Here is a 22,626-nt window from a genome sequence, read left to right as displayed (position 1 = left end):
CGAAGTGACTGGATAGGAAGTTAAAAGAGTCGTTAAAATGAAACTTGGGGATGCTGGTAATTTTTACCGTGCATTATTTTCGTTGTCTGTGAAATCTTCTGACAGCCCTGGCATAACTCAATGACACATTTCTTAGTCGCTGCGGTTACAGTAACCGCAAACTAAGAGCCGTTCTTCTCCAAATTAGAGTTTTTGTTTGTTGTGACACTTGTACATATAATGCACAGATGCTTCGAAGGGCGTCTAATGAAGTAACTAATGGATTAAAGGAACACTTACAGGTCATTTATGCTAGCCAAGGTTTTTGTTTGTAAGTACATTTGAGAGCCAAACTACCGAGAACACAATTCACGGCTCGAAATTCATTTTCTTTCCACTCGAAAACCGCCGATCGAGAACTGGCCGGTTTGAGTCGCGCTCACTCTCTTCTCCATGGTCACGTGTGGTTTTCCATGGTTTAGGTGTAGACAACCACTACATATAACCAAAGTCGTGGGTCATTGAAGGCACACACACTATATTAAAAGCAGAAAAAAAATTATACCCATTTTTTCTGGCTTCTAAAAGACTGCAAACACGATTATTGAAAAAAAAAAAAAAAATGTCGAGAGACCCGGAAGCACTGGTAGCGCTTAGTGAATTCTCTGCGTAATTCTCAACATAGCGTCGTATCGGAATTCTCTGCGTAATTTTCAACATAGCGTCGTATCACGGGAGTACAACGAGCGTGGGACCTATACTTCAGAACTGTTGTTCGCGGTCGCGGCGAATCTGTCTAGCTTCAAAAGAGAAAGCGTTTACCTATCAAAACAATTCGGGTTTATTCCGTACGACATTCCCCATCACCTAGCTGATTCGCACGAAGACGTCGCCGAGTCGTCGCGCCTTCTCCTTGCTGAAGACATCGCTCGCCTTAAGGAGTATTCACACGAGGGAGAAATCCCGAGGATTTCTCCCCGGCACGCGCATCCCACGACGAAAACGCCAGGCTTTGCGATGTGCAAAAGCCTCGCGTTTTCATCTCGTGATGCGGGCGTGCCGGGGGAGAAATCCCCGGAATTTCTCCCTCGTGTGAATACCGCTTTTCGAACACGAATTGGTTAAGAGGTTGCAAAAACGCTCAAACGTTGAGCACCAACTGCCTTAATTTGGCGGTTTTCGTGCGACATACAACGTGGGCGTTTTTCGTCTGCTTCGCACGGTCGAAAAAACGAAGAAAACAAAACAACAACAAATATAAAGAAAACGCTCTCGGGCCCCCACTTTCTCCTCCTCTACATTTCTCCTTTTCGCCAGTCCAGTTCCGGTTTCGGTTTAGCGCCGTTGCGTTTTCTGACTTCAATAAAAAAAAGAAAAAGAGTGACGTTGTAAGAAAATTTTGAGTGAGTAGCCTACTCAGGACATAATAAATTGAGTGGCAAAAAAAAAGTTTTTTTAAAATGTGTCAATGATTTTTTTTTTTTTTTTAAGGAACCCATGACATAATTTACTATGCTCACGCTGAGACTCTTTTCAAAAGTTCACCGGGTAACATTTCCGGTATCGCCATTTCTCTGGCACGAAGCGTGTGATTGAATCTGAGTCCTCTTTGAACCGCTGACGTCAGCACTCGTATCCAATACGAGCCGAGCCGAGGTCAACGTGTACGCTGACGCGGCCTTCGTGTCCAACACCTGGCGACAATGCGTGCCCAATCAATGCCCGACTCGGACACTTGAGTCAGCAGATGATAGATAGCGCGCGCAATTTCGAAAAGGGTCTATTAGTTTTATTCGTTGTCCTTGTCAGGAAAATGACGCAACCTCCTTGGCTGTGGAGCCGAACTCGCCACGTCTTAGGTTTCTTAAGTTGCCAGTAGGCATTGCATTCTTTATTGAAAGTACAAAGTAGAATAACGAAGTTAGATTAGCACTGCATGCACCGCGTTGATTTGCATAAAATGTTTCGACTAAATAATAAAAAACAAACGAACGTCTAGGATATTATTTTTTTAAATATATATTTTGCCCGATATGAGCAAAGAGTGTCACTATAGATCCTTGGTCATTGGAGCATAACGGCTGAATTATATTTCCCGACAGATACCCGAGCAATGGATAAAATCGATACAAACCCCACGCAAGGGTGAGGCTTTGTGGCGTAGTTGAGTTCTCCGAGCATAGATGGTAGCACCTGCCGAGAGCACGGTTACTATGGCAACACGCTCACCGGTCGAGCTGTATACAAAGAACTCACTGCGCCCATTTCTAAACATGTTGCCGCTGCCACACCGGTAACTGGCTTTATTCGACCGTTGATTAGAACTGCGCGCCATTTGGTGAGTGACTTGGCTCTACCTTCTTTATTAAAGTACATAATTCATATGTTGTTTGTGGGTGAGGGCTGATGGGCTTCAATGTCCAAGTGCGATGTCTAAGTTCGAGAAGCTTGCCAAACAGTGCTGTTTTTTTTTTTGCTTTTTTTTTAAAGCGCGCATTTTTTTTTTATGGTTGGAATGAGCATTAGGGAGTTTCAGTGAGTCGTTTTGAAAGAAATACGGTTTACCCTCGAACACTTCGTGAACACCATTGCGCACGCGTGCGCGAATCATTGAGGACTTTTTGATGCGTTTAACTTTTGTTTCTGCCACTCCGGCCGCTGGAGTCGTCACCGTAATGTAGTCAGCATCATCGATGACTCGTGAAAAATACAATATGGCGGTCGTTTTTAGCGACTGACTCGGTCGGCTCAGTCGAGCGTTAGGCTTAGGACAGCGGGAGGCGACTTGCTATCCCGCAGCTCTCTGCTTCATTTGAGAGGTCGAAGCACACATTTTTGAGGACTGCTTTCAATGCCGAGCGATCTTGAATGCTGTAAACTACACGTGTGACTAAATTTTCGTGATCCGTGCTAACTACCCGTTGTGGCAGCTACGAACACATGAAATGATTTCGTTTGAGGTCAGGAAGATAGAGTCGCATCACTGAGCGCCGTGCAGAGAGATTTTATTCTTTCTAGTTTTAGGTCTCATAAAATTATGACAGGCAGATATTACCGCGGCCGTCTTGATTTCATCACTGATATGCCGTGAAACGCAAGCCACGGATTTGCCCGCTGCTGAACGCTTCCAATGTTTATTATTAGATGGCGCTGCCGGTCAAACGCAAACCAGAACCGTATATGTAGAGAGTTTGGCCATTTGTTGGGAAGTATAGGAGAAAAAATGGGGAGGCGCCATTGGCCGAAAGCGGGCTGGGCGTGTTCCAGGGCGTCTTCAGAAATTCGAATGTAGCCAACCAGAAGCCGGAAATAATACCCTGGCGGCGGACACGAGAAACAAACCTGATAAGTGCGTCGGAGTGTCTCTCGGTGACTGAAAACATGGTGCACGTGATGTTTCAGTCACGGTCATCCAAAATCCTGGTGGAAGAGCGCGACTAGCGGAACGATCGAAATAATCCGTACGCCTAGCGCCGAGGGCTGGGAATCTGCCTTCCGAGCGGTCACACTCTGTGCAAGCAAAACAGAGTTGAGTGGCGCATTCGTTTCTTACATTTTACTTCATGATTATGATTGAAACGTCACGTTAACCCTCTTTTCAACCATAAAGGGTTACTATACATTTAAATCTTACGCGCTTGTTAAAACGACCAAATTTGTTTTTCGCTACCACCGCTAGGGGATTCTTTTCGGCTTCTAGCTGACCAAGAGAGCATGCCAAGCCCACGTTCTGCGTGTGGTGAACGCCCTAGCTCTGCCCGCCCCTCGCGCTGACCAAGCGCTCTGACGCAAACATCACAATAGTTTCCATGATTCCGCCAGTATTACAGCTAGGGGCGTTGCTGTGGACAAATACATGGGATTGAATTTTGATCCGAAAGAACGATTGTATAAGTATTGGACATGGAATTTAAACCTCTAAAAATAATATATGCAGGAATCCCCTATCTCACACTTACCACGACAGAAGAGTTTACTGAGAATCGACTTTTTTTTACATATTTGCGACCGGAACTTCCATTCCTCGAGGCTGCTCGAGATGCCTGCAGCAGGCGACGTATGGAATCCGATTGACGGAAGTATGGTGTCTGTAACAATTTGAATAGACTGAAGGATCATATTATTTTGATAATTTATCGTCAACACGAAAACTCGTCAGGTGGAATAAAAATTGTACGGCAATTTTCTGGGCAATCGTGTCGCAAACGTGAACAAATCTAGAATCACGTGGCATCAGGTCACATGATGTCAATATTCCCGCTAAATTTAGTCAAGAAACTGAATTGGTATGGATATCTGTGACCTTCCATAATGTCACAGGCCACGGCTTTACGAAAGGCGGCATCACGAAATCCGAGGCGACTAGCCAAAGAACGTTTCACGCTAAAACGAAAATATATTCTCACAGGACAATGTCTGATGAAAAATGGGGAGACCCACAGAAGTTCGTCTGCTAAAAATATCGTACTCCGTGAACGAAAAAAAAAACGCGTTGGCTACAGTAGCAGATATCTTGATCCGTAGTCAGATTGGTTATACACCATACAAAACACAATGTGTTCGCTGAATAAATGACGACCGAATTATCTATACGAAAACGCCTCAGGCAAGGTCGAAGCGTGTGTTTATACATGTGCCTCAAACAAGAATGCAGACAGGTTTTCAATGACCAGTGTGACAAGACCGACATCCTAACACGACTTCGACAGCGTGCGCACACTCTATTTTATATGATGTATTAGCTGCCTAACCTCGGATTCAGTGGTATGAACATTTTTCTTTTATCTCGAAGACTGACGAGGTTCGCTAGATATTGGTTGAATTAACTTAGGTCTAAAGAGTTCGGTGCTTATAGTCCCCTTTTTTATTTGCCTTCTCAGGGTATGGGCGGTTGCTTCGTACCTGGCTGCAACCATCGAAGTGAGAGAGATTCCTGCAAGTTCTTCAGTTTTCCGCAAGACCCCAAAGACCGAAAGAACTGGGTAAAAAACATCAGGTAAAAAGAATATTAACATTCACAGTAGTTATGTGGCGTGTGATTCAGTCAGATTCAAGTTTAGGGTCTGAGATCATGCGTCACACAAGCCCTTGAACAGCTCGTTTGGCCTGACCCAATGATGATAGTAATAAGCCACTTAAAACCATGCTCAACATAATCACGTGCAAATATACACCCACACACACACGCTGAAATTACAAACAGATGATGCAGACTTGGTCAAGTAAGCGGAAAGTTTTTTTTTAATTCCCAGACGATGGAGCTGAGACCCGATAACGAAATCCCCCCTCTCCCCTTCCACCCCCCCCCCCCCCCCTCGTCACACTTCTGGCTGAGTTGAAGATTTTCGGAATAAAGCCACACGCCCATCGTGGGAAACCAAACGCTCATGTACACATGTTCACCCAAGTTCAGGAATAAAAAAATTCACACAAACGCACACCGTGGGCACTTCGGACTCTGGAGCGAACTGACCAGGTCAAGTTTTCGTCCTTACCGGATGGAAGTGCATAGTCGCACACACCTAAGCAGTAATTTCTTTTTAAAGAAAAAGCCTCAAAATGCAAATGTACGTAGACTTGTCTCAATCAATTTTCAAAAGAAAAGCCTAATACGCATCAGTTCGTAATTAAATTCAAATATTTTACTGCAAATGGTTTTCAATGATCGCTCAGAACATACCAAGAAGGATAAGACAACAATTAGAAAATACAATGACCGGGGTTAATGACAAAAGAATATATACAACGTGTTTTAAGGCTTTAGATTTGTTTTTAAATTCTGTGAAAGCTAGAAATATCATACGTCCAGGGAGATATACTATAGGGGATAATCGCCGCAATAAGTCTGTTAATTAACTAAAACTTATCAGATACCTTTTTATTGATTGAGGACACATATATGGTATAATCGCAAATCTTATAAGTGTCTTTGAACACAACCTAAATAAGAACATTTGGGATGACTTGAAGCACGCGAGGAGCGCAATGCTGCGCTAAAGTTATCACTCGTGTGACAGGAGTGAGAATACAGTGGTTCTTAAAGACGCCCTCGCAATACCCCCCCCCCCCCCCCCCTTTTCCCTTTCACCATCATTCGCGTTTTGGCACTGCCAGCCTTGTGACCTTCGCACGAGTTGAAAATTTAGCTCACCCTCGTGCTTCCCACGCGCCCCAAATATTTCTAAAATTTACTTCTTCAGTATCTTTCGATGGATTTCGGCAAGTTTCTTGTTGAAACCTCTTTTGTAATTTCACTTAGTAAAAGTTTCGTAATAAACTTTCCCAAATTATTGTGACAATATTGGCCCTCCATATTATGCCCTGGCTTAAACCTCCACTGCACAAACCGCATTAATGTAGTTCTCACCACTTTTTAAAAACAAATTTAACCTAAACATTCTCTGTGTACGTAGGGTGGGGACGCCATATTGTACGTTTTTCGCCGCGCAATTTACAAAATTAGTTCTTATTTATGATCTTCCAAGAACAAGAGTTCTGATTGTGTGGAATGGACGTTGAACGTTCATCCTCGTGTATTCCTCGCAGGCCATGAAGCAAAGCAGTAGGTATCCTTGCGATGCGTTTCGAATAATGTTCAGCAAACAGGCATCCCATGATTTTTGTAAACACCCTATAGTGTGTCTGAAATGCCGAGGCTTGATCTAAATTGGGCCGTAAGAGTCGGTGCCTTTACGTAGCAATCTAAACTTTGCGTCAAATGTGTATTTCACACGTTGGTTTTAGCTTGTAAAATTGCGAGCCAAAGCTCCCCTCTCGTAAAAAATAGGACCAGAATCCTTTCCAGGGACGATGGCGGACGGCGATGCAGACCACCGAGTCGAGGGGCTGGAGCGTTTGGGGCACGTATTGATAGAGGGCGCTACCACCTTGTTCCGGCTTGTTTAAAAAAATCGAGACTGTCCGCGATGATTTTGGTCTATTAAAATCGGTATAATCTTTCTGTAATTCACCTTTGATTTGAAAATTAATGCGGACACATAGTAAAACTTGAAGTAACAGAAATAAAAGAAGACGCGGTTGAATAACGACGGCGCACTTGCTGCCGACGGATTTCATCCGCGTGTCGTCTGCTTTCTTTCACTGGTCGGCTAGGCCTTCCGACGCTGCTCCCGACACCGTCTATTATCCCGTGTGCCAAACGCAACCTATCACTCGACTCCGCCGTCTACGTCACAGTCCGCCGTCGGCCCTGGCAAGATGTTTGGCCTTATTTGTTTTATAGACAGGGGGCTACGCCTGCTAACTTTACAAAGTAAAACCCACATGTAAAATACGCCCTCGACAAAAGGTTCAGATTGCTGCGTGCAGGCTGTGATTTTTATAACTCATTTTAGATGGAGCCTTGGCATATCAGACACCCCATATATTTTAATTTTTCAAGGGAATTACTGACTGACCGTTCGCTTGATCACACAATTGACGCAGTTGGTAGCATGCAAAACGTATTTTTTGCCGTCGGTCTTCGGTTGTTGCAATCACAACAAGTTGTAGTTGTAGTATCAGCGTCAGCTACGGGTAGTCGCTATAGTAGAGAGTATAGCGGCACTAATCCAGAACCGGTTGTAGAACTGAACTTTAATTATTATTATTATTATTTTATTTCCAGGAGAGCAGACAGAGAGCCAGGAACATACTCTCGTATATGCAGTTGCCATTTCAAGGACGGAAAGAAGAGCAATGTGCCTACGATTTTCCCTTGGAATGAGAAAAAACGTTTCCAGTTTCCAGACATAAAAAGCGGGAGGAGGTGAGAGCAATGTATAGTCGTGATGAATTATCATGCAATACATATAAACTGTAAGCTTGATAACTGGTTATGTTCTTCACATACTGAATTATACCGCATCAAATGAAATCGAATATTTTAATTGGTATCTGAGTATTCAAACGTTGGAGCAACGTACAAAAAAAGAAACAATATTTGTTGACTCGAAAAGAATCGAGCCCCGAGTTCTTGTCAGTTCGTGAGAGAGAGGAAAAAATAAATCGGTGCAACATATATACCACAAATATTTAAGATAAACGATTTAGATTAAGGAATCCATACAATACAAAAAGCAGGCACAGTGATTTACGATCTAAATTGTAAATGTCAAGTTATATATGAAATATTTGTTATGTAATATGTGGGTAGATCACAATGAAAGAATCGCAAGCTATAATTTGAACAATAATGAGAAACCTTCAATTCCTCTGAGCAACCGATGCGACTATAGGTTATATTTCGGGTGAAATTTAGTATCTGTCTCAAAAAGGTAATCGCTTCCGGGGATAAAAGAAAAAAGAAAAAAAAAGACAGGCAGGATCTTGTCAATTTTTGTTGAATTTTTTTGTTGAAAATAATGATTTTGTATGAAATAAGTATAACCAACGTTTCAGATAAAGTGCAAAAGTGATCTTTGTCCATATTGTCTATGAGCTTCGTGCGTGGCATTTTGACACTTTATAATTTGCAGGAAAAAAAGAACAGAACGACCGCAAACACCACAGCAGGATAAGCCAACCACATCAAGAGCTGCTCCAGAAGCACAAAATGAGTTTCTTTTAGAAGGTACGTACCCTCCAAACGTTTCCTTCCACTGAGAAAATATATGCCTAAATGCATATTCAACATCCCAAAAAAAACTCGTCGGGGACACACAGCACATTAAGCTATAATTGTTTTACATCGAAAGTGCATTTTTATATAAAACCATTTCACTGAGATTACCCCCCCCCCCCCCGCACACACACAAATAAAATAAAATAAGATCGCTTGAATTGGTGTATGTTTTCACGATCTGAAGTTAAGTTGCTGTTAAATCCAGATATTAAAAAGACTTACAAAAAATGCTTACAAAAATTATTACTTTTTATGGATCAAATTCCGACCTTGCGTTTATTTCATAACTACGGCCCTATCAATGGGTTGGCTTGGAGCATGACGTCATGATGTGACTTCATCGATTACAGAGTCAATTAGATAAAACAAGTTAAGATTCACAAATGGTTTTAAGGAATGGAGCAGCTGCACCGTTCATGCTTTTCGAACCGTGTGCTCCAAAAACGACTCACTAAAACTCCTTTTCGGAGTGGCGCAGACTTCAGGTAGGGTGTTGGCTAAGGAAAGGCAGGCGATATTACTTTCAACCTTTGCAAACAAATGTTGCTTCCTGCGTCAATATTAATTCAGTGCTTAATATAGTAGAATGAAATATAAGAAAAAAGTTTCTTGCCGCGATTGGTTTATCCTCTGGAGGTGATTTCGTGGTGGTGTCCACGCCGCTTTCTATTTAAAGTCCACTTTTAGCGCTGTTTTTGACCTTTGATTTACGGTTCTTTTTAATGCGTAGCGGGTTCAGGTGTGCCACATCTAATTTACCTTATTTCTTTAGTGGAAATGAAGCATTGATACCTAAATAAATAAACAAGCCCCGTAAAGGGTAACAATATTAATTTGTTACGGATCCTTAAGGTTTGCGGAGTTGGTTTAAAGGTTTAGGCCATTGCTCAAAAACGCAAAGTACATTTCGAGGATATAACGAAAGCTAAATAAGGCGAGATGAAAGTGTAACGAAGTTTTCAGCTGTAACTTAGAAGCTCTCATATCTTCCGAAATCTTCCTCAGTCCTTCACAAATACTCATGCGATACTCCGTATCACCCTACGATGGACTAGGGCCCGATGGCTGGCGGGCGGTGCACTGCCTCAGAAAAGTTTGCCTCCGCATTGCGAAACAATGAATGCCCGAGAAAATTTCCGACACGCAGAGTACGAAGAGCAGTAATCTAACGCATAGTGTTCCCTGTTATGATAGCTCGTGATTTTATATTGGTGAAGTAAAGGTGCATGGTATTTTGTTCTATAAACATTCTTGCCATATTCCGTAAACACGTCAACTGTTTGGACAAGTTGAATGGCGCGCAGGCAACACTGACATAAAGTCGTTTCGCCGTAGCCATAACAATCCTATCCAACTTTTGTGTACGTAAAACGTTATACCCGGACCCGCATTTCCCTTCCCCACGCTGTTCGTACATGCGCTCCCGTGTCGAACACTTTATTCGACTTCAGTTCTTAATAACCGCTGGTTCTGAACCCGGGTCCTCTTCGCCCCATCGCTTCCAGACGGTATTTAATCTCTTCAGTATTCTTTAGTAGTAGCAGGCAGACGGAACCGCCGCGAAGGTTCGATAAACAGGCTAAAAAGTCGCCTCCGCATGATGCGCCTTGGCGCGCTGATACCTACGACTATAAGATGAACAAATAATTTTGCTCATTAACCCCTCTGTAATAAGTACCATTCCTCTTTTTCACTGACGTTAATTTCATCCCTGTAGCTCCATTTAATGACTCCTTCGAGTGACTTGTGATATATTCCGTTAATATTTGAACCGTCAAATCAAATCCGTTCTCGCGTAGATTGCATACTATATATTATCGGTTGCGTTTAGAGTTACATATGAGGATCTTTCAAGTAACCTACATGCAGATAAATACTTATTGTTCCTAATTCTGGTGTTCTTTGTTCGTGTTTATACTTCTATGCTATATTCTGTGTCTTCCGAAGCACCTGACGAGACTGTACTTGTGGAGCCCGTGCTATGGACGGTAACGCTGTGTTCATGGTGAAGGTCGGTGGACAGATTGAGTCGGCCAAGGTAAGCCTGGTGTTCTGCTGGCACTACACTATACTGTTGTACAGTCTATCCGTGTGGTCCCCTCATTCACCGAAGCGATAATCACCTGCGGTGGTTGCGCGCCTACAGTTCGATACATCTAGACGAATTTTGGTTTGAATGCGAAAGCCTAAAAAAAAAACGCGAAAGAAACGCCCATTCTCCCATTGGCTGAGCAAAACGGCACTTAGATAGCCATTGGCGGCCGCTTCGCTAGAGCGCGCACTCGGCCGCCGCTCTCGTGTCAGGCGTTGCGGGGAAGGAGGGGAGAGGGGGGGGGGGGTTCTAGTCACCAGGCTTGATCTAAAATGGACCGTAAAAATCGACGCCTGCACGTAACAATCTAAACTTTTCGTCAAAGGTGGAATGAACAAGTCGGGTTTTTCTTGTAAAATTACAAAGCGTAGCTCTTTTTTTTCTGTAAAAAATAAGGTCCAGGAGCTTCCGAGGGTCTACGGCGGGCAGCAACGCAGACGACAGGGTTCCAGCAGTGGGGTGTGATTGGAGTTCGTATTGACAGATGGCGCTTCCTCCTTATCGCGACGGCTCGCGACTACCGTGGTTTATTAAAATGAATATAATCTTTTTGAAATGTACCTTCGGTTAAAAAATAAATGCGAACAATAAAAGCAAAATTTAAAGTAAAAAAAAAAACGCGTTTGCATAACGGCGGCGCTTTTGCTGCCAACGGATTTTGTCTGCGAGTCGTCTGCTATCTTTCGCTGGTCGGCCGCACCTTCAGACGCTGCTCCCGGAGCCATCTATCAGTACTAAAGCCAAACAGACCCCGCTACTGGACTTGGTCGTCTGGGTCGCTACCCGCCGCAGATCCTGGCAAGTTTCTTGGCCCTATTTTTTTACTAAGAGATATCTACACTTTGTAATTTTACAAAAAAAAAAAAAAAAGAAAACCTGTGACATACATCTTTGACGAAAAGTTTAGATTGCTTTGACGAAAAGTTTAGAAAAGAGATATCTACACTTTGTAATTTTACAAAAAAAAAAGAAAACCTGTGACATACATCTTTGACGAAAAGTTTAGATTGCTACGTGCAGGCGTTGATTTTTACGGTCCATTTTAGATCGAGCCTGGTGACTTGAACCACCCTATATATCGTCGGCGGCCGCAACCTCGGCAGTAAAGAAATGTCGCCGTCCACGCCAGTACACTACAGACGAGCTAAGGGAGCGGAAGAACGACATTCATGCTTTCGCATTCACAACTCATAAGAAGTGCTTAGGTGTCCCCGGAAATTTTTTTATGTTCGTATTTATTCCTGCTGACACCAAAAGTCGACTAAAACAAAATAATTGCAAGTCATAAACAGTAGTCGAAAGTACCGACATTGAAAGCACACGAATTGGAAAGGACCAGCCCTTGCGGATATACGTTTGTAATAATCACAATCTCTGAGTCGTTAAATGGCTTAGTATAGAACCACGAGTGACTATGCGTCTAACTTTGTTCCGTCTGCCTAAATTTTGCTTACGAATATTTGTGAACTCTCTTAGTATAATTCCAAAATCTCTTAGACTTTTTGTTTCACTTCCCCTCTTGTGTAATTACTTTCATAGGGGTAATATTGCAGGCATTGGACTTGAACTTGAATTTGAAAATACATCGTTTTAGAATAAAATAGTAATCAATAAAGCTTGGAGGATGCATATATAACCCCGACAGCTATCCATCGTACTTCGGTGTTATTATTGACGAGTATCACAGTCTCGTTCCTTGAGGGGAAAAAAGAAGGAAGCTGAGAATTCGCCACGCCCGGCGTTTTTTAAGTTTACAAAACGTAGTGAAGAGACCATGTCTTAAGTTTCCAAGCACTGGACAGTTGTACCCAAGTTTGCTGTGTTAACGGGAAAGCTCCATCAAATTAGGAGCTTAAGTTAACCTTCACACATTCGTCGTTGGTGCGTGCGAACTCTGCTTTCTTCCAAGTTTGTCGAGTGATCTGTGATATCACTTAACCGCCGGCACCCTCGCACCACCAATCGGGGGTAACCGTGGGGGCCTTTTGACCTGCCTGTATATTTTTATATCTTTTGTTTTCTGCGTATAATTCTATTTTCATGCGATCTAAATAAGTCTGACACCCACTATACGAGATTATTTCTTCTAAATATTGTGTAGATTTGGTTTGACCAATACTCGAAACCTTCAGTCTACAGTTATATGTAGGTTGGAATCGTTCCAAGTCTACACGACAGATGGCGCCAGTGTGCCTGCGGTTACAATAGCGTGCCTAGATTATCTAGAGTGAAGTATTTCCAGCTGCTCGATCGGGGTCGGCTGTTTTATGGGCCGCTTTCGCAGCTCGAGCTGCAATAGGATGCCACAACAGAGTCGATCGTCTGCAAAGTGCCTCAGACTCCCCGTCCCCTTCATTTCTCGCAACGCGGGAACAGAACGCATGCGCACTTGTCATCAATCGGCGCTAGAGACGTCCACCGTTAATTTCCAAAACGCACCCTATGGTTTCAAATTCAAATTCTAATTCTTTATCTTTTTTTCTATTGGGGAAGGGGTTCTCCCGTGTATAGTACGGGAATGCGTAGACGCTCCAAGTTTCTTAGAGTAAACATACACCGTTTTAAGTATTCGTACTTGGTCTTACCTTGGTGCAGTAACATCGCTTATTACCAAACGCACAAGAAGTTTGTATAAAAAAAAAGATTATTGGATTAATGGAGACGTATTTATTGCTTAAACAATGCCATTTATGAAACATACGAGTACGTTCGTGACCCTAAAACTGACGGTACGGTTGACTGATATTGCTCTTATTTTTTATTTCTTGGTTTGAAAGTTCACCGGAATCGACGATATTTACTGCAAATATTCTTTTGTGCATGGAACCGACTGGACCGTCGCTGGGGTGAGAAAGCGTTTCGCAGAAAATAATGACCGTCATTATTAATTATCGTGACCTGCGATTTTTAATTTTTTAACACTTGTTATGCGCTGTCGTAATGTTTTGTTAGTTGACCTTATTTATTTTTTTTTTTGCTTGATAGTGTTGAGTATTGAGAACATATTAATCTGGGTGGGGTAAGGCAATATGCCACAAGTGCAGCGAGATGCTTTTGTGTAACTGCTGATCTGTTAGCCAGACACCATAATTCGAGATTAGCCACGTATACCCGTCTTGGGTTCGACAATTTAAAATTATAAACTTAATAACGAATTTTGCAACGTGACCTAATATCTAGCCTATCGTTTAAGAATAAAATAAGAGTATTTTTATTCTAATATATATTTTTAAATATATTTTATTTAAAAATTGTGTTGTACATTTATTTGCTCAAGTTACCCGTTACATATACATGTTTTTTTATTTAATTTTAAGTAAACGGGTTTGATTAAGAGCCGGCTTGACTGTGAATGGAGTATATATTATTTCAGAATTTACGTCGATAACTAAGGCCATGAATTGCCTGTGCAAAATTGCAAAGTACTTTTGAAAGTTTTTTTTTTTTTCAAAATTGCTGGTCCAAAACATTTTGCATAAGTATTGCTAAAAAAAAAAAAAACGATGTGGTAGGTATTAGGCAAAAAGGCATAAAGACTGTACATTGTCTCGGATTTTCTCGTACATCTGTCTAATACTGATGAAAACATAAATAAGCTTCGCATTCATTGAGAAAAAAAATTACGACTTCAATTGCGGAGCTTTAACCCTGTTGAGCCGCGAACCATTGGACAAGCTTTGTTTTAAGAAATTTCAAAACGTAGTTTAGTGTTACTAAATCACCGATAACTAACCGTTCTCTTTTCAGAAAGGTATTTGCATAAAAAAGCGCATTTGTTTAACGCAATTAGAGCTTTCAAAAGGAAACGTACTGATTGAACCCGAAAATTCGTGAGTATTTAAAGCCACCTAAAATTTTGAAACGCCCATATTCATTTTTATGTCTTAAGAAGTATTCGACGGCTCATGAGGAATACATAATTTTACTATTCTTTTAATCATAATTCTTGTGTGGCTACCTTGCTAGTATTAACAAGAAGAATGAACAACTTCCTAAATTGTCTCTCTCGCAAGTATAAACTTGGTGATATTTGTGCATTAATGAGTTAATATCTGTGTTGTTTGACTGCAGGGCATTGAGGAAGGAATTTCTCAAATGTGCAAAAAAAGCAAGGACCCTCGCGGGATTTTCGTTTGGAATTTTCCACTCGATATCACCTTCAAGAGCAGCAATCCATACGGGTGTAAGTGGTTGTGAATCTTCCGGCAATCAGTGTGTTACATAGAAGGTAATGCTAAAACTTACTTGCAACCTTAAGTTGGCGATATCTGTAGTAAGCGTTACATTATGTTATTCTAAAAAAATGATATATTGAATAATTTGAGATGAACGTGTTATCATTAAAAGAAAACAAGAAAGCAATTGCACACATAGAAATAGCAGACATGACAACACGACCTTTGATCTGTTATACTGTCTGCTGGGTGACTGGGTCTATTTTATGATCACAGTGCAACATGATCATTATAAAATATGTTTTGGTTCGCAATTATAAATATCACAAGCACTGGGAAGCTAAAACAAGGAAATTAGTCTTTGGTCGTTAACACGAATAAATTTAAACCTGCAACAATTAAGTAAGCCTTAAATTAATGACATGCGTAGGCTAAGGCGCAGCATACTTTTAAATATTAGATCCTTTTTGAATAGATAAAACGCTCAGAAGATTAGTGAAGGGGTGTAGCGACGACAACAGGCACGTAGCCGGGGGGGGGGGGGGCATGGGGCCCGCCCCCCCGCCCCCTCCCCCCGAAATGTTTCATTTTACTGGGACCTCCTCTCCCCCTCCCCCTCATACAGCATTTCGTCATGGGCGACCCCCCTCCCCTGCACCCCCCCCCCCCCACCCCCCCGAAACAAATCCTGGCTACGTGCCTGGATGACAATATACTTTTTTGTTTTTACACTTGGAGCAGGCAGGTTTTACCTCTAAATCAACCATATGGCTATGTTCAGAAGGTATTGCTTTTGTTTGCAAAAGTAAGGCATTGTATTGACAATTCTTTCATGAAATCGAAATCTGACGTTTTGGCTCTAGGGCCACAACTGGCAGTCTCTGTGCACGGACAGGACTACTTCGGGAACGATGTCATCCGAGGCTACGGTGCAGCTCATGTGCCTCCCATATCTGGAATGTAAGACGATAACATTTTTACATACATCTTTTATTGAGATGAGGTACTCTCCTTCATATGAGAAAGATAGTTCCCAGCTTTTTATACAGCTCCACTGAACAACGCCGTCGACGATGATCCGCCCATTAATGATCTCATAATGTGGGTTCAAAAATACACCTGTACTTGTGTGCATTGTGGCTTACTGGAACCTTCTGAATTTGCGGGAAAGAACTAACTTTAATGCCGCGCACACTGAGGTTTTATTTTAGTGTTTGGAATTGGGTCGTATATTTATTTGAACCGATATGTGAGTACTATGAAAGATGCCATCAGCGCAGTCTTCTTTCTTAACTTTGCGTAAGTTTAACAATAAATACGAGTACAGAAGTCATCAAAGTTGTAAGTAAAAAGGGAGCATATCTAGTAAACTGTTTTCAGACTAATATTTGCCAAAGGAGACGTCTTTAACTACATACTATAGACGTCGCAGAGTAATATACAAGGCTTGAAGCTCTTCCATGTGTTAGGTATATTAGACTCTTATTTGGTTGGCATTCACCTATAAGAAAGCACAGAGCATACTATAGGCATACGTGCTTTAGACATGACAGAGTTACATCTAAGGTATGACGCGCTTCCATGTGTTAAATATTTTAGGCTCTCACTTGATTGACACTCGCATGTAAAAGAAACCAGAGTAGTTTAAGTATCGTGTAATCAATTCAAATATTTATAGCATATAAAAGAAATGCTATGCTTACTTTAGTTGTTGCCCATAACCTCAAAAAAAAGATACTCCCAGTGCAATGTTATTGTTAACAAGACTGGTATCGTATTGTGTGCATTAGTTCACTTGGGAAACTATATATACGAATACTCCACTGGAAATTTTGATTCTAGGTCAAAGATAACTAAAGAAAGTTACAGCTGTGGCAAACCCCATGCAAATTCTTATTATCGCAATGCTGCAAATGAGATTGCAGTATAAGTAAAAAATAAAGTTAAAAAAGTAGTCACGGCACATAAAACATGAATGTTTTAATTCATGCCATGCGTTTTACAGCAATGCTGTTATGGGCTCTTCCCAACACTAGAAATGACGTCCGTCGATGATGTTGTGGTTGTAATGATAATGCATTTAATGCAAAGGTGCAAGCGAACTGGACAGGAATACTTTAAACATACAGCTACACTTGAGATGGAGAGAACCCTGGTTCAATGCTAGGACCAGGCGGAATTTTTTCAGCGCTCACCAGTCACCTAGCTGTGTTGGAAGATTTGTGTTTGTCCTTTGTCCCCCTTGTTCCCCTTCTCTAGGGATTATTATCGTTATTCGTGTCCAGGTCGCTTGAACCGTTGCATTGATTATATTCAGATCATAACCCTAAAATGCAGGCCGTTCACCCTTTTTGTGCTTGACTGGTGGCAGCCGATAAAACTTGTTTGCTCTACTAACGTCTTACTCCCGGTTAGCCCAGTTTGTAGGGCACTCCACTGAAAATAGGAAGGTCACTGGTTCGATACCAGGACCAGGTAGATTTTGTTTCGATTTGGCACCTGTCACCTAGCCGTGCTTGGAGGTTTCTATTTCTCCTTTGCCCTCTCCGCTCCCCCCCTCTTCTCCAAAGATTACTATCGTCGTTGCAATTGTAGTCTTGGTTGATGCTATATATCCCTCGTCGATGTTGCCAAATCCTTGAAAAAAAATTGCGGTGGCTTAGCTCGGCTATGCCAGGATATGCGTAGCGTGAGCTTATGCGCACAAAATGAGAGGCGCTATCAAGCGACTCCGGTGCAGCTTCAGACTTGGCTACTGCGTAACGGAGGCGCACAGCTAGGCACGCGGCGGCGCCAGTGCGTCTGCCGCGGCTATGACGTCACTCCTCTGGAATGCGCAGACCGGCGAGGTGGGCGAGGCGGGCCCGGCGGCGGCGAAGCGCGCGGCGGCAGCTTCGCGTGGCTCTCATAATGAGCCTTGCTCATTATGCGAGCCGTGCTCATTATGCGGAGCGCGCGGCGCTGTGCGACGTGCTCATTATGCGAGCGGTGCTCATTATGCGGAGCGCGCGGCGGCGTGCGACGTGCTCATTATGCGGAGCTCCGCCGCCGCCGCCGCGCGCTCCGCATAACGAGCACGGCTCGCATAATGAGCACGGCACATTATGAGGGCCACGCGAAAGTGCTCAACCTCGGCCCTTGTCGCTGACCCTACAAAAATCGCCCGCCGCCCGCGGAAATGGAAAATCGAGCATCGGTCCGCTGCGTGCGAAGGGGAAGCGTTACGGCACAGCTACGCCGCAGTGTTAGAACCCCTTTCACACCTAATGGATTTGTAGTACCCGATGCCCACTGCACGTGCCCTTGTCAATGCAAAAAGCTCGTGCCGGGAAACGCGCTTTCACGCGGTCCGGAAAAAAAAAAAGAGAAGAAAAGAAATAAAGAGCGCTCGGGACAAAATGGTCAGATGTCTACTTTCGAGACCGGTTATAACGGAGTCAAGGGGAATCGGAAATTATTTCGCTATAGCCACTGTTTCGTTATAATGGACTTCGGTTATAACGAACGCAAAAGCGAATGGGAAATCGTAATCGCTTCACTGTAGCCGCTATTTTGTTATAACTGACATCGGTTAAAACGAAGTGCAAAAGGAATGGGAAATCGTGATGGCTTCGCTATATCCGATATTTCATTATAACCGACTTTGTTATAGTCGGTCTCGAAAGTATTTTATTTTGAACTTTCTTGTTCACGCAAGCCATGGTGAGCGAACGCGACGTCGTCATCCAACGACTTCGCCAGGACGTGTCGCAGCTATCGCTGTGACTATAATATGTATTAAGATATGATTGCTCAATTTTGTTTTTTAAATGGCCGTGACTATACATTAAGTGCATTGATCATATTAATATAAATAAATATGCAGCATGCCTTACAAGACGTTTCTGAAACGCACTGCAGACTGATCGCATGACACATACAACTTTCAATATAACAAAATAGTGTAGTAAAGACCAAGTCAAGCTCTTGATTTTATATATTTTACATACAAATGTCGCAACTTTCTTCAGATATCTACAGAGTTTCACAATAAAAATGTACACGATTTTCTTTACCGCAAAAAATAAACTAGGCATCGCCGAACGCTCATTCTCTGCCCAAAGCTAGCGCTAGAGGTCACAACCAGGTGCCAAAGTTTCAGCCCGATCCGATACCTTATTCAAAAGTTATAAGTGATTTTCTGAAAATTTCAATGGAAAAATGACGGCCGACGGAGTTTTCGGATACATGAGGCTCTATGGCACTAGAAACCGAAAACGGGCAAAAATGGACTCCATTTTCCCATGGAAATTTTTAGGAAATTACATATAACTTTTGAATATGGTGTCCGTTCGGGCTGAAACTTTGGCATGTGGTTGTGACCTCTAGCGCTACCTCTGGGCGGAGATCGAGCGTTTGGCGATGCCCAGTTTATTTTTGCGGTAAAAAGAAGCGTGTCATTTTTTTGACACCCAGTAGTCTACGGATGTAGTTTATAGTACATGTATTTCCACTAATTTGCTAGCTTAAAACGAAGGCGAATGTCAAACCCTTTGTTAAAACCACCGTGTCAATGGCATGGTCTTCAAGCTTGAGGCTGGTTCACGCAATTGAGACTGTTTACGACCGGAGTGGCTTAAAATCGAGTTTAAGCCACTCGTCGATTACTTACTGTCGGCTACGCTGCTGCGCGGTTGGTTTTTAAGTAGTCACAAGAAGTTTAGTGAGGCGGGTACTAAGGCTTGTTTTTAGGGCCCTTTCACCAACTTGCGTTTGACTACGCCCAACAGAGACACGACCGGTTTTTAAGCCTTTCTTTGATGGCTTACGACCGACTCCACAGCAGCGCATCTGGCCGTGAGCCGTCGCAAGAGGTTGAAGAACTGGCGTGGTCACAGTCGGTCGTAGCCGGTCGCAAGTGTGTGAAGGGGCCTTTACACTTGCGACTGCTTCCAACTGTGTGCCTTCAAAACTTCTTACGACGACAGAACCGCATCTATAGGGTCGCCGTGGAACACCTGGCATTTCTGTATATTTATTTTGTTTTTAGCACATTTTTTTTTGGTAGAAACACTTTTCGCAAGGTTATAAACGGCCATTTCTTACAGATAGTTCGTACAGTTGATATCGTAAAACCCACAAAAACCTTCGCTCTAACGAAATGCAGTTCCAGGGTCATTTCATAAGTGGCGCCAGCGTGGCAGTGTGTTCTTCCGTCAAAAGATATAAAAAATAACTAGGACGTAAGCAAACGCAAGTGTGTGAAGGGGACTTAAGCCTCTGCGATCACAAGCAGTTGCAAATGTGTGAACCGGCCTTCACATGTTTATTTTGTCGTTTGTCCAGGCACCGGCGGTCGATGTCCATGTTTGTTCCCGAATCCTCGTCACTTGTGCACAAACTGGTCGGTTGGATGTCCGGAAGACGCCCAGAGTTTGTCGACCCCAAAATGGTGGCACGTGGAGAGGGTCGTGAAGGTACATCTACCCATGAATATACAAATCGACTCGCTGCGTGAAAGGACCGCTAAAGGACCCATGTCGCAGTGTTCTTTTGGCCAAAATTTGTTTCTTTTTATTTATTTTTTTTCTGTCTAGGGATTTATGGTCTTATAAAGCGAAAAAAAAAATTCAAGGTAGACGCTACCTTTTCCTTTTTTGGCCAGGGTCTGGGTATCTTGACTCTAATTCGTCATACAAGGGCCAGAGTTAGCCTTAACTTATGCTAGTTCGACTGTCATCTGGCATTTTGCAGTTCCGCTCCGCACATACACCAGGCATAAATGTAATATATATATATATATATATATATATATATATATATATATATATATATATATATATATATATATATATATATATATGATGCTGAGAGTTTATAGATTGAGTTATCACCCTAAATATACTATCGGAAAAAGTGGTTCAGCGCCTTTTTAAGTGACCAAATTCAACAAAAAAGTCCCCAAATTTGTTTTTTTTTGTTTGTGCAGTGACAAGAATGACGTCGGACGGAGTGGTGGACGTAATTTTTCACGTCGTGACGAAAGACCTTAAAAAATTTGGCTACAACGTCGGACACGCCGACGGGCATGAACCACGGACCCTTGAAGTTGAACCGCCGTTCTGAGCGAAGGAAACAATAAAAAAAATCTCAACTATGTGTCTCCGGAAGCATAACTTATTAAAAGCTTATATATATATATATATATATATATATATATGCTTTAATATAGGTATATTGGAGCATAAGCGTATCTAAAGCACTAAAAAGAGCCGGAAAAATCCGCGCCTGCACATTGAAAGCTTAAACATTCGACTAATGAGCTCTGAGCAGCTCAGTTTTTACGTGTAAACGTTCAAGGCATAGTTCTCATACTGTAAAGAAAGGACAGTAATAAACTTGCTGAATTCAACGTCGCGGGCGTTCGCAGACGATCGAGGTAGCGACGCAATGCAGGGCGCAAGTTCGTCTGCTTTTTCTGTAGGGCATTGAGCTGACGTCAGAATGGCGAGCTCTGATTGGCTCTGATTGAAGGATAGTTGGCAGACTTGAAAGCAAGTTTCCTTGAGGTCTACCCACTATCCTTCAATCAGAGCCAATCACAGCTCGACGTTCTGACGTCATCACAACCGACATACAAGAAGCAGACAGACTTGCGTTCCGAATTAACTTGTGGTGCCATCTCTCGATATTCGCAGCAAGTAGACGATGAACTCAAAATCAACAAAACATGATTTTATTAAGGCTTTCTTTTTTATAGGGAAAGCTTAAAGTACAAAGACGAAAAAAAAGCTAAATTTACGTAGAAAAAAATAATACAGAAAACAAGAGTGAGTTAAGCATGCAACCGGCGACGGTAGAATGTTGCACTCTGACCGACTTCCGCTGAAACCAATAATCTGTTGATGAGAGAAAAAAAATATTTTTTCCGCTGCGAATGTCTTTACGCACCATATATAACGAGAATATTAATTTAAAAAAAAGCGCGTTATTTCGGAGTTTTCTCCGAATAAAATTATAATAATAAATAATGATAATAAAACATTGTTATTCGTTCGTATTTGAGACAAAAAGTTCATGATTAAATATAAAGCGCACAAAAAAAAAAACAGGGCACGTAAGAGAGACAAGCGCTTACCTGTCCTCATTTGTGTACCGGTTTTTTGTGTGCTTTGTATTCCATTACGAACCACAAACAACGAGCCGAGCTTTCAACCCTATCACAAAATATAAGATCCTTTTATTTTCGGTAGTGAGATGACATTGCTGTTTTGCATATTTTTGAGCAATGAAAATCCGAGGTGAGAGGTGAGCATGATCCTTAAATTAAATAAACAAATTGGTAGAAATTGATTCATCAGTCTTTTCTTGTGCTAATCTCGTCACTCTAATTCAACGTTACACCTTAGTGTTACACCGTTCAACGTTCCCCACCTCTCCGTCATTTTTTTGCTTTATTAAATAAAATTGCATATTAAAGATAAGTGAGTTCATTCTCCAGCAAAGTGCGAATCATGACAACCGTTCTTATTTTTTCAAGCGTGAATAACACCTAAAATGTATAAAAGGGTCTATCAATCCGCACCTATAATTAAGGATTTCAAGACTATGAAAACAAAGAACTCCCAGTAACGCTAAGCATTTTGGCTTACATTTTTTTGTGTGTGTGTTTTTATGGTTTTGCGGTTTTGGATAACTCCAATAAAAAAATAAACACTAACCGGTAAAATCATCCCAGATTCGGATTTAATTGAAAATGTCAGCATTCGATCGAGGAC

General features: G+C 42.1%; 2 protein-coding genes across 2 annotated transcripts; both read left to right on the top strand.

Moving 5' to 3' along the window:
• The first annotated feature begins 4,862 nt into the window (after positions 1-4,862).
• Positions 4,863-7,751, top strand: LOC120836683. Its single transcript, XM_042286037.1, has 3 exons — positions 4,863-4,928; positions 6,393-6,409; positions 7,607-7,751. The coding sequence occupies exons 1-3, from the start codon at positions 4,863-4,865 to the stop codon at positions 7,749-7,751; spliced, it is 228 nt and encodes a 75-aa protein (XP_042141971.1).
• A 2,832-nt stretch (positions 7,752-10,583) lies between these two features.
• On the top strand, positions 10,584-20,974 carry LOC8029513 (B9 domain-containing protein 1). The gene is made up of 6 exons (XM_029982980.4): positions 10,584-10,640; positions 13,472-13,540; positions 14,766-14,877; positions 15,733-15,829; positions 20,195-20,325; positions 20,838-20,974. The coding sequence occupies exons 1-6, from the start codon at positions 10,584-10,586 to the stop codon at positions 20,972-20,974; spliced, it is 603 nt and encodes a 200-aa protein (XP_029838840.2).
• Positions 20,975-22,626: the final 1,652 nt, after the last annotated feature.

Source organism: Ixodes scapularis, unplaced genomic scaffold (assembly GCF_016920785.2).
Source record: "Ixodes scapularis isolate PalLabHiFi unplaced genomic scaffold, ASM1692078v2 PGA_scaffold6__148_contigs__length_123643588, whole genome shotgun sequence".
NCBI classification, from domain to species: domain Eukaryota; kingdom Metazoa; phylum Arthropoda; class Arachnida; order Ixodida; family Ixodidae; genus Ixodes; species Ixodes scapularis.
Note: the sequence above shows the minus strand (reverse complement) of the source record. Positions and strands in the feature narration are given on the sequence as shown.